Source organism: Bos javanicus, chromosome 8 (genome assembly GCF_032452875.1).
Source record: "Bos javanicus breed banteng chromosome 8, ARS-OSU_banteng_1.0, whole genome shotgun sequence".
Classification (NCBI taxonomy): Eukaryota; Metazoa; Chordata; class Mammalia; order Artiodactyla; family Bovidae; genus Bos; species Bos javanicus.
In genome coordinates, this window is record NC_083875.1 from 77647423 (window position 1) to 77660060 (window position 12638).

Sequence of the window (12638 nt, forward strand, 5' to 3'; positions counted from 1 at the left end):
TAGTTCTATATAAAATTATTCTACTTGGATGACTTACAGTATGGAGTATGGACACCAGTATTACTATGGTAGCCATTTTAGTCTATTTTTGAGAATAAGTTTTTATCAGTTAACCTTCTCATTTTTCACAACTTTTTCCCTAAGGAATATTACTTTATTTTTACATATTTAAAAATCATACATCCAGTATTCAATGATATCCTTAATTTCTTCAATTAGAAATGTCTCTTGTAAACATTATTTTATATTCATAACGTTATTCATTAAATGATCCACATGGAGCTCAGTGACATGCATAAATTTAAATTCATCTCAGGATGTTGATAACTGTTCAAATAATGTCATTTCCCATTATTATTTAACTTCTATTTTATCACAGTTAAGCTGTGTAACAGTTAAGTTACATTATAAAAATAGTAAAATTATAAAAAATGTTTGACTCTACTTTAAGACTATTCAATTCATGGGAAATAGATGGGGAAACAGTGTCAGACTTTATTTTTTGGGGCTCCAAAATCACTGCAGATGGTGACCGTAGCAATGAAATTAAAAGACGCTTACTCCTTGGAAGAAAAGTTATGACCAACCTAGATAGCATACTGAAAAGCAGAGATATTACTTTGCCAACAAAGGTCTGTCTAGTAAAGGCTATGGTTTTTCCAGTGGTCATGTATGGATGTGAGAGTTGGACTGTGAAGAAGGCTGAGCGCCGAAGAATTGATGCTTTTAAACTGTGGTGTTGGAGAAGACTCTTGAGAGTCCCTTGGACTGCAAGGAGATCCAACCAGTCCATCCTAAAGGAGATCAGTCCTGGGTGTTCTTTGGAAGGAATGATGCTAAAGCTGAAACTCCAATACTTTGGCCACCTCATGTGAAGGGCTGACTCAATGGAAAAGACTCTGATACTGGGAGGGATTGGGGGCAGGAGGAGAAGGGGACGACAGAGGATGAGATGGCTGGATGGCATCACCGACGCGATGGACGTGAGTTTGAGTGAACTCCAGGAGTTGGTGATGGACAGGGAGGCCTGGTGTGCTGCGATTCATGGGGTCGCAAAGAGTTGGACACGACTGAGCAACTGAACTGAACTGATTCTATTCAATTGGACAGGATTTCTGGTTTTTACTCATATTGTTTTAATAACTGCTATTTAATATAGTTTAAATTTTGGTTGGACAATTCCACTCCCAGTATCTTCATATCTGAAACAATTTTAGGTACCTTGTTTACCTATCTTTTAAGGTGTGCTTCATAAATTCTTAATTTCTTAAGTGCTATACAGTACTCACAGGAGCTATATTTGGGATTTCATTAACATTTGTAAACAAGGGAAACTGTTATACTTAATTTCATCTATATAAAAGATTTTCTCATCTATTCATGTCTTTATGTCTTATATGGTTCATCATTTTCTTTTACAAATTTAATACACACTTGTTCTTAATGTAAATTTTTCACAGAGCTTTCAAGATCAATGCCATCTGGTATACATATTCAGAAATGCAGCTGATGTGGGGAGTTTCATATAACATCAACTTTACTAATGTTATTATCTCTAGTCATTTTTGATTGAGTTCCTTGGCTTCCTACTGGTGATCTATAGCCAAAAGTTTAGAGTGGCCACAAAAGGATGAAGAGTGGGGGCAGAGAGACAGGGGAGAAGGAAAAGCTGAAATGATGATAGGCTTTCTCTATTAATAAATAGAATCTTAAGAAAATGTTATTCCTGTTTTCCCTCTAAATGTAGTCCAATAATTTATAAGAATTGAAATTCCAAGAGTTTCTTACCTCAATAGTTGTAAACTTGTGTAATACTAAGGTGCTGTAAGAGAGACTTGTAATCATAAAATTATCAAAAACAATCCAGTTTATACCATTTTGGGAAACCTTTTTATTTTGTTGAGTTAATAAATCATACATCTTGGCAAGTTATCTTCAAATATTTTTAAGATTAATTCTAAAAAGAGAAATCACTTACTTTCACCTTCCTGAAGCATTTTCAATAACTGTGCATTTCTTGCCTTTACTTCTTTATACTTTGCCTAATAATCAAATAAAAAGATTTAATTTTTTAAAAAGTATATGATGTGATAAATGCCTTACTACCAATTCATGGAGCTATGAATCCTAGACTTGCTCAAAGACATAAATTACTTCTGAAAGAAACAAGATGAAGGAAAATGTACTCAGAAATATTATTTAAATCCCTGGTATAATAATATATATATCAACATTATAGGTGACTGAATAAATAGAGTAGGATAAAAGTGGAGAAAAGAGAATAAAACTAAATTTTTCTGAAGAGTCACTTTTCCTCCTTGAATAAAATCCTTATACAATTCAAATAATTACATGAAAACAAAAATAAAAACGATGCACAGTTCTATACAGTACTATACTAGAACTCTCTGTATCTTTTCTATAACTGCTACTGTTCAATATGTGACTACTAACTACTAGAAACGTAGCCAGTGTTACTGAGAAAATGACTTTTACTTGTTTTTAGTTTTATTAAATTAAAATTTCAATTTATTTAACCTTTACTTATACAAATTAAAATTTTTATTTTGTTTAAAATTCATGTAGCATATTAATTTTATACCATGTGCAGTGGTTACTGTACAGTACAGTTCTATATTTGATCAGTTAAGGCTTTACTAATCTTTTGTTATTTCATTAACTAAATACTGTTAAAATAATTTTTGGCTGAAATGAGTAATCTACTGAAATATTTTTCAGTTATTTTCAACTTTTAAAAAATGGCTTAATTTCTTTTCAAACTACACAAATGACACAATTATACATTATAAACAATTTAGGAATTGTATTCCCACATTAACATCAGATTCCAGAGAATTTTCCCCCTATAGTACCTTTATTCAACATAAAGCACACACTGAACTATTTATATTTAATAAATTAATACATTAGAGAAAATAATATATTTAATAATTATAGAAATAGAGGAGGTAAAAGAAAATAGATTAATATAAGAAACTTGTCATTTCTTCTCTCAACAGGTACACAGATATATACAGAAGTTACCAGATTCAAAAATCTTCCTTATAAAACAAACTTGATGTATTTTAAATTAAGTCCAGCAGATGACTTTTACTAAATACTATGTCCAGTAAATTGGTGAGGATAAAGCAATAATGTTATTCAGTGATACTGCAGACAATACACTGAATGGAAGAAGCAAGCATAGTGAACATAAAAGGTAGTAGGACTTTTGGACTTTTGAGAAGCTAGGAAATGAAGGAGGGAGATAAGTCCACTGGAAACACCAAAATATGAAGGGGAAAACATATACAATCAATTACAACTATACTCATTATGAATATAGAAATATATCTACTGGGAATATAGAACTGTATCCATTATGAAATTCTCACTCTCAGGGCTTCAATCAACATTAATATCTCATCAAACTGTTTCTTGAGCTCAAGCCTTTGTCCAAGGTTCAGATCAGTGTATATAGGGAGGCATATCTTTAGTTACTCGTCAAGGTCTAAAGCCAGTTCATAAAGGAAAGATTGTAAATGATCAAAATTACCCGTGAAAATTCTTTATACTGCTCATAAAAATAACATAGTTTTGCATATATAATCCTGAACAGGAAATGTATTAATGTCCATGAAAACCTTAAAGTATAAAATCCTGGTACTATGCAATTTATAACAAAGAACACATGGAATATAGTGTCCTCATTAGTACTTTTAACTTCATGATAAAGAGAACACAAATACATATATGTTGTGACTCCACAGTGTCCAACACAGATGTTCAACATCCTGAACATCTACGCCCACATCCACAGCCATTTCAAATTCAACATGTCTAAATACCATCTGTTAGTTCCCATTTCCCAAACCAGTTAAAAACGTGTTCTTCCTCTTAACATTCAATACCTGTTAATTATGTTACCAGATTTGTCTTCATTCCAGGCCTCAGCTATGTGCATTACCTTCCACTAAACAACTCTCAGGTCACTTTCTTTCTAAAACCTTTACTGCCCTCTCCTTGTCTAAAATGCAAATACCTTCATATTCTCACCTCAACTAACATCTCTAATCTCTCCTACAGCTTCCCATTTCTCTAAATGTCAGCAACAATGCATTTCCTCCCATTCTCTTCCCTTTGTACGCACTGTTCAATGTGGGAAAACTATCTTTTTTTTTTTGGATGAAATCCTTAGCAATTTTCAATAGCAACAGATTTATTCCTGTTTCTAGAACCCTCTGTCAAATCTGTCACAAATTCTACATTGTACCGCAATTATTTACATGATTTATCTTCTCCATTAGAGTATGACCTTCTTACTAATTCACCTTTGCATTCACTGTGTCTAACTCATGGTAAGTGTTCAACAAAAGCAAAATAAAATATAAATGACAAGAAAAGGGAGAAGTGGTTGAAGTTCAGGAGGGTTTTTAACAGGGATGATTCTTAAAGGCACAAGTACAAGAGGAAGGGAAATGTAAGAACCTTCAGAGCTGGAACCTGACATATTTTTCTTCATACAGGACCCAGAAAAGCAGTTGGCATATTACAGGCATTCAAAAAATAATCGTTGAGTGAATCAATATTAGTTCAAAAAAAGAATGCTACCTGAGATGAATAAATTTTTTTTAAAGCCTGAGAAAGGAGAAGAGTAATAGTTCTGTGGTTAAAATAAACTGTATAAATAACATGTGTTGGTGAGGATATGAAGAAACTGGTAACCTTATGCATTGCTGGGGGGAAAGCAACATGGTGCAACTGCTATGGAAAGTCTGATGGTTCCTTAAAAAGTTAAACAGAATTACCACATGAGTTGAGACAGTAGCACTGACATTATATACACTATCTTGTGTAAAACAGATAGCTAGTGGGAAGCTGTTACTTAGCATAGGGAGCACAGCTTGGTGCTCTGTGATGACCAAGAAGGGTGGAATGGGGGCATGCTCAAGAGGGAGGGTATGTATGTACACATATAGCTGATTCACGTTGTTGTACAGTAGAAACTAATGCAACATTGTAAAGCAATTATAATCCAATTAAAAACATTAAAATTTTTTTTAAAAGTTAAACACAGAATTACCATATGATCCAACAATTCCACTCTTATGTATATACCAAAAGAAAGGAAAGCAAGGACTCAGATACTTGACATCAATGTTCATGGCTACATTATTCACAATAGCCAAAAGGTAGAAACAATATGAGTGTCCATCAACAGATGAATGAAAAAGAGTGGTATAAACACACAGTGAAGTATTACTCAGCCATAAAAAGGAATGAAGTTCTGATATATGCTATAACATGGATATACATGTTGAAAACATGGCAAGTGAAGTAAGTCAGACTACAAAAGGACAAATATCATATGATTCCACTTATATGAAGTACCTAGAACAGGCAAAGTCACAGAGATTAGAGGTCAAGGACTGCAGTACAAGGAAAAATAGGGAGTTCAATGGGTACAGAGTTTCTGTTTGGGATGATGAAAACGTTCTGGAAACAGATAGTGGTGATGGTTATACAACACTTAATGCCACTGAATTATACGGTTAAAAATGGTCAAAATGGCAAATTTAATGTTATACCTATTTTACTATGATAAAAATACATTATCATTCAGATTATATATAATCAATGAGCTAGAAACCTAAATAGCAGATATTGTTTCTATCAAACATTAAATATATTTGCATATAATAAAAACAGAAAATGTACAAATTTATAGAATTTTTTAGTTTACAATGCTAAATATATACAAACCTCCCACTGAGCAATCACATTTTTCAGCTTCTGGATTTCAGCATCTTTTCGTTCAAGTTCCAACTTTAATCTTTCAATTCTTCCATCTTTTAGAACTACTTCCTAAACAGGGAAAACACCATTTTAGAAATAAGACAGTTTTGTCATGTCTGATTTACAATATCCTTTACTAAAGGTTTAAGAGGAAAAAATCCCAATTTTAATTCATTTTCTAAAGCAACCTAAACTGTTAACTACATTTCAACTTGTACTCAATTTTACAACTGTAACTGTGGACAGTACAAGCAAATAAGATATTTATGCCTAATCTCAAACTACAAATGTAACCTAGAACAATATGAGAGCTTTGAGATATTTCCATCCTGGAATAAACATACTAAAAGTGGTTTGTGACAAGTTGTTATTAGTTTATCTTAAAAACCTAAAAGAACTGAAAACTTATGAGAAAAGTAAAAAACAAATAACAATACAAAACCCCAAATTAGTTTTTTTACTATATCATCAATTAACACATATAAGAAAAAAACATTTTATCCTGACAGCAATAAAAAAAAATCCCAAAGAATAAAATTTAGTAATTTTCAGGATCAATGAATGATAAAATATTGAAAAAGATAGAACAAAGCATGTTTGTAGATGGCAATACTAAATATTAGTTTGTACATTCAACACAATTTCAATAGAGTTTTCTTCTTTGGAACTTAGCAAGATAGTCAAAATTTTATCTGAGAGAACACAGGATAGAAACAAAAGTTAATGCAGTAGAATCTGCCTATCAAGTAATTATATATTATATAGCAAAAATGATTAAAATAGCATGTCATGGTACCTAGGTTGACAAAGCAATGTACCCGAAAAGCAAGTCCAGAAAGAGGTTTAAGAATTTATTATAACTATATTTTAAAGTGAGAAAAGACTGAATTACAGAATAATGGCAGGATATGGGACAAATGGCTAACTGGGAAAAATCAAATTAAATCCCTGCCATCTTAAATGCAAAAAAAAAAAAAAAAAACCAAAAGTCATACTTCATAAGAATATATATTGGTTCTCTTTATCTAATGAGTAACATGGCAACATAATTTTATTCCAAAAATACTCACTGATTCTGTAAAAAATAAATAAATTAAAACAAAATGCTCATTGAGCACCTAGCTGCTAGGTGCTGGGTATACAACAGTGAACAGAACTGAAAAGATTCTTGCCCTCATGGGATTTGTCTGGTGGAGAAGGCAGATATTACATTTTGAAACGCTGCAATTAGAAATGGGGTTTAAGCAATGACGAAAAGAAACAGTAGGAAATAATGTGGGTTATTCCCTAGTGGATCAGAGAAGCTTTCTCTGAGGTCCTGACACTTGTAAGATGAACCTAGAGTGACTGGGTTGGAACTGCCTAAGTAAAAAGTGGAGGGAGGTAAGAGCCTTCTGGGTAGAAAGAAGAGCATGTATTAATACAAAGGCCCTGAGGCAGAAAAGAGCTAGAGCGTTTGAAGGCTAGTAGAGAGGCAAGCATAGCTGAAGCCTAGAGAAAAAGATGACAGTATATGATTTTAGAAAAAAAATTTGGATCAAAATTAGCAATATACATACTATTATAATGGCCCAGGAAACTCATTTCTAGGAATTTATCTAAATAGATAAGCGAGGCCCAGGAATCTTACTTCTAGGAATTCATCTAAATAGGTAAGTGAGGGGGGAGTATCTATGAAAGTGTTCACGGAAGATTACAACAAAAAAATGGAAATAAATTTAAATGCCCAACAATAAGGGTGGAAATCACCAAAAATTATGTTTTGTTATTTAGTTGTGAAGTAGTGTCCTACTCTTCTGTGCACCCATGAACTGTACACACCAGGCACCTCTGTCCATGGGATTTCCCAGGTAAGAATACTGGTGTGCATTGTCACTTTCCTCTCCAAGGAATCTTCCTGACTCAGGGATCAAACCCATGTTTTCTGCATTGCAGGTGGATTCTTTACCACTGAGCCACCAGTTTAGTCCAGTCACTCAGTCGTGTCTGACTCTTAGAGATCCCATGAACCACAGCACGCTAGGCCTCCCTGTCCATCACCAACTCCCAGAGTTCACCCAAACCCATGTCCATTGAGTCGGTGATGCCATCCAACAACCTTCTTCTTTGTTGTCCCCTTCTCCTTCTGCCCTCAATCTTTCCCAGCATCAGGGTCTTCTTAAACGAGTCAGCTCTTCACATCAGGTGGCCAAAGTATGGGAGTTTCAGCTTCAACATCAGTCCTTCCAATGAACATCCAGGACTGATCTCCTTTAGGATGGACTGATCTCCTTTAGGATGGACAGGATGGATCTCCTTGCAGTCCAAGGGACTCTCAAGAGTCTTCTCCAACACCACAGTTCAGAAGCATCAATTCTTCGGCGCTCAGCTTTCTTTATAGTCCAACTCTCATATCCATACATGACCACTGGAAAAACCATAGCCTTGACTAGATAGACCTTCGTTGACAAAGTAATGTCTCTGCTTTTCAATATGCTGCCTAGGTTGGTCATAACTTTCCTTCCAAGAAGTAAGTGTCTTTTAATTTCATGGCTGCAATCACCATCTGCAGTGATTTTGGAGCCCCCCAAAAATAAAGTCAGCCGCTGTTTCCCTATCTGTTTTACATGAAGCGATGGGACCGGATGCCATGATCTTCGTTTTCTGAATGTTGAGCTTTAAGCCAACTCTTTCATTCTCCTCTTTCACTTTCATCAAGAGGCTTTTTAGTTCTTCACTTTCTGCCATAAGGGTGGTATCATCTGCATATCTGAGGTTATTGATATTTCTCCCAGCAATCTTGATTCCAGCTTGTGCTTCATCCAGCCCAGTGTTTCTCATATGTACTCTGCATCTAAGTTAAATAAGCAGAGTATGGTGCCTTGACGTACTCCTTTTGTTATTTAGAATCAGTCTGTTGTTTCATGTCCAGTTCTAACTGTTGCTTCCTGACCTGCATACAGATTTCTCAAGAGGCAGGTCAGGTGGTCTGGTATTCCCATCTCTTTCAGAATTTTCCAAAGTTTATTGTGATCCACACAATCAAAGGCTTTGGCATAGTCAATAAAGCAGAAATACATGTTTTTCTGGAACTCTCTTGCGTTTTCGATGATCCAGCGGATGTTGCCAATTTGATCTCTGGTTCCTCTGCCTTTTCTAAAACCAGCTTGAACATCTGGAAGTTCAACAGTTCACATACTGCTGAAGCCTGGCTTGGAGAATTTTGAGCATTACTTTGCTAGTGTGTGAGATGAGTGCAATTGTGCAGTAGTTTGAGCATTCTTTGGCATTGCCTTTCTTTGGGATTGGAATGAAAACTGACCTTTTCCAGTCCTGTGGCCTCTGCTGAGTTTTCCAAATTTGCTGGCATATCGAGTGCAGCACTTTCACAGCATCATCTTTTAGGATTGGAAATAGCTCAACTGGAATTCCGTCACCTCCACTAGCTTTGTTCGTAGTGATGTTTTCTAAGGCCCACTTGACTTCACATTCCAGGATGTCTGGCTCTAGGTCAGTGATCACACCATCGTGATTATCTGGGTCGTGAAGATCTTTTTTGTACAGTTCTTCTGTGTATTCTTGCTACCTCTTCTTAATATCTTCTGCTTCTGTTGGGTCCATACCATTTCTGTCCTTTATTGAGCCCATCTTTGCATGAAATGTTCCCTTGGTATCTCTAATTTTCTTGAAGAGATCTCTAGTCTTTCCCATTCTGTTGTTTTCCTCTATTTCTTTGCACTGATCGCTGAGGAAGGCTTTCTTTTCTTGTTATTCTTTGGAACTCTGCATTCAGATGCTTATATCTTTCCTTTTTTCCTTTGCTTTTTGCTTCTCTTTCTCCCCAGACAGCCATTTTGCTTTTTTGCATTTCTTTTCCATGGGGATGGTCTTGATCCCTGTCTCCTGTACAATGTCACAAGCCTCGGTCCATAGTTTATCAAGCACTCTATCTATCAGATCTAGTCCCTTAAATCTATTTCTCACTTCCACTGTATAATCATAAGGGATTTGATTTAGGTCATACCTGAATGCAAGAGGACATCTGATGCAAGGCAGACACACTGAAACCATAATCAGAAAACTAGTCAATCTAATCACACGGACCATGCCTGGTCTAACTCAGTAAAACTAAGCCATGCCCTGTGGGGCCACCCAAGATGGACAGGTGCGGGGAGCTGCCCGTGAGAACGGGGTCCTTTGTCCGAAGGACACAGCTCTGGGAGCTGCCTCAGTCCTTGAGGGTTTGCTTGCAAACATAGCTCTCTGTCCCGCCACCCCAGAGATTAGGCGCATATTTACTACAGGCACCTGGAGTTCTGTGCAAACTTCTCACGCACAGAGAAATGTTATCTGGTGTAAGAAGTAATAACAGGGAGCCATTCCCATGCTCTCAAGATTTCTTGTGACTGTTTGTAAGATGTATAGGCCAACGAAGAAAAAATGTCAACTGTCTTGTCTTTCTCACGCTTTTCTGTATAAATATGAGATGTTGAATAAAGTTGGTGTCAGACTGCGTCCCTTCGTGGTGACATGTCTGAACCTCTCGACCCCATCTTTGTAGTCTCTTGCTTTAGTTTCTTTCTTAGCCCCGCCGTGCACGTTCTCGGGACCTGATCGACTTTGCCGGCTGGCTCCGGCAGACAGGTCATGGTGGAGAGGTCTAACAGAATGTGGTCCACTGAAGAAGGGAATGGCAAACCACTTCAGTGTTCTTGCCTTGAGAACCCCATGAACAGTATGAAAAGGCAAAATGACAAGATACTGAAAGAGGAATTCCCAGGTTAGCAGGTGCCCAATATGCTACAGGAGATCAGTGGAGAAATAACTCCAGAAAGAATGAAGGGATGGAGCCAAAGCAAAAACAATACCCAGTTGTGGATGTGACTGGTGATAGAAGCAAGGTCTGATGCTGTAAAGAACAATATTGCATAGGAACCTGGAATGTTAGGTCCATGAATCAAGGCAAATTGGAAGTGGTCAAACAGGAGATGGAGAGTGAATGTTGACATTCTAGGAATCAGCAAACTAAAATGGACTGGAATGGGTGAATTTAACTCAGATGACCATTATATCTACTACTGTGGGCAGGAATCCCTTAGAAGAAACGGAGTAGCCATCATGGTCAACAGAAGAGTGTGAAATGCAGTACTTGGATGCAATCTCAAAAACGACAGAATAATCTCTGTTTCCAAGGCAAACCATTCAATATCACAGTAATCCAAGTCTATTCCCCAACCAGTAATGCTGAAGAAGCTGAAGTTGAATGGTTCTATGAAGACCTACAAGACCTTTTAGAACTAACACCCAAAAAAGATGTCCTTTTCATTATAGGGGACTGGAATGCAAAAGTAGGAAGTCAAGAAATACCTGGGGTAACAGGCAAATTTGGCCTTGGAATACAGAATGAAGCAGGGCAAAGGCTAATAGAGTTTTGCCGAAAGAATGCACTGGTCATAGCAAACACCCTCTTTCAACAACACAAGAGAAGACTCTACACATGGACATCACCAGATGGTCAACACCGAAATCAGATTGATTATATTCTTTGCAGCCAAAGATGGAGAAGCTCTATACAGTCAGCAAAAACAAGACCGGGAGCTAACTGTGGCTCAGATCATGAACTCCTTATTGCCAAATTCAGACTTAAATTGAATGAGATTAGGGTCAGTTTTTCTCCTGCTGTATCTGCAAACTGGCGATCATAAAGATACCTGTTATCTTCACAGTTAATTGTGAGAATTAGATGAAATAATAAATTTAAGTACTTAATATCTAGCAAATATATATTAAGCCCTCAAATATTTATTTTTGCATTATAAGTTCTTAACTTAGCAGTTATTTCTAGAATTTTTACAACAATTGGCAGTTTTTAAAACAGAAAATCTTACTGTTATAAGGTACACTCATTTTTTATGAAATGTTATATTTCATTAAAATTTAAAATTATCTTCTAAGTAGATTATACTAAAATGAAAATAAAAAGGTGTATAAATCTATGTCCACAAGGGATCTGTAGTCTACAAACAACAAATAAAAATGTGCTGTGTGAAATGTGCCATAAGAAAACCAAAATGCTATAGGGTATAGAGAAAAAAGGAAAGATCATATCCAGGTTTTCTGTGTTTGGGGCTGGAACAGGGAAATGTGAGAAAGCATCAGGGTAGATGACATGTGAAATGAACTTTGAGCAAAGCTGGGAAAGATTTAACATTGTGACAGGAGTGCTCTGGTCTGGCTAGAAGAAAAAACTGGAAAGAGTATGACTAAAGTTATTTAGGCTGAAGCTACACTGTAGAACAATGCTTTCAAACTTGTTTGACAGTGATCCACGTTAAGGAATGTTTTACATCATGACTCAATACATAAACATGTCAGTGTATGTATACATATTTGTATTTATGTATATAAACATATGTACACTGGAACAAATTTCATAAAATATGAAAAGATGTCATGTATGCTGATGACTTTTTTTTGAGAGTGCTGGTAGCAACCTACTAAATTTATTTTAGGACTGGTTAAATGGATTGGGACTCTTCATTTGAAAAGCTTGAGGGCTTTAGTAAATGATTCAACAGACACTGAAGCTTAAGGACATGGTGTGGCAGGATGGAAGTCTTACTCTTTAAAAAGTCATCTATTAACAGTGTATAAGATAAATTACCTAGAATTAGAAGGCAGGAGGCAGGAAGTCTTATTAGGTTACTGAAATAATACCAGTAAGAGATAACGAGATTCTAAATTAGAGAAATGTTAAAGTGGAAGAGAAGATATATCTGAGAACTATTTCAGAGATTAAAAATTCCCAAACTTTGAGAAACAGAAAAGTGAAAAGGGAGATTCACAGTCAGAATATCTGGATA

General features: G+C 35.8%; 1 protein-coding gene across 4 annotated transcripts in view; it reads right to left on the reverse strand.

Moving 5' to 3' along the window:
* The window catches only part of GKAP1 (G kinase anchoring protein 1), a 91293-nt gene that overhangs the window by 4956 nt on the left and 73699 nt on the right, over positions 1-12638 (reverse strand). For all 4 annotated transcript variants that reach the window (XM_061426048.1, XM_061426049.1, XM_061426046.1 and 1 more), the window contains 2 exons: positions 5764-5865; positions 1979-2042 (listed from right to left, as the gene is read on the reverse strand). In XM_061426048.1, coding sequence (XP_061282032.1) covers positions 1979-2042; positions 5764-5865 — 166 coding nt within the window. The remainder of the gene's footprint in view (positions 1-1978; positions 2043-5763; positions 5866-12638) is intronic.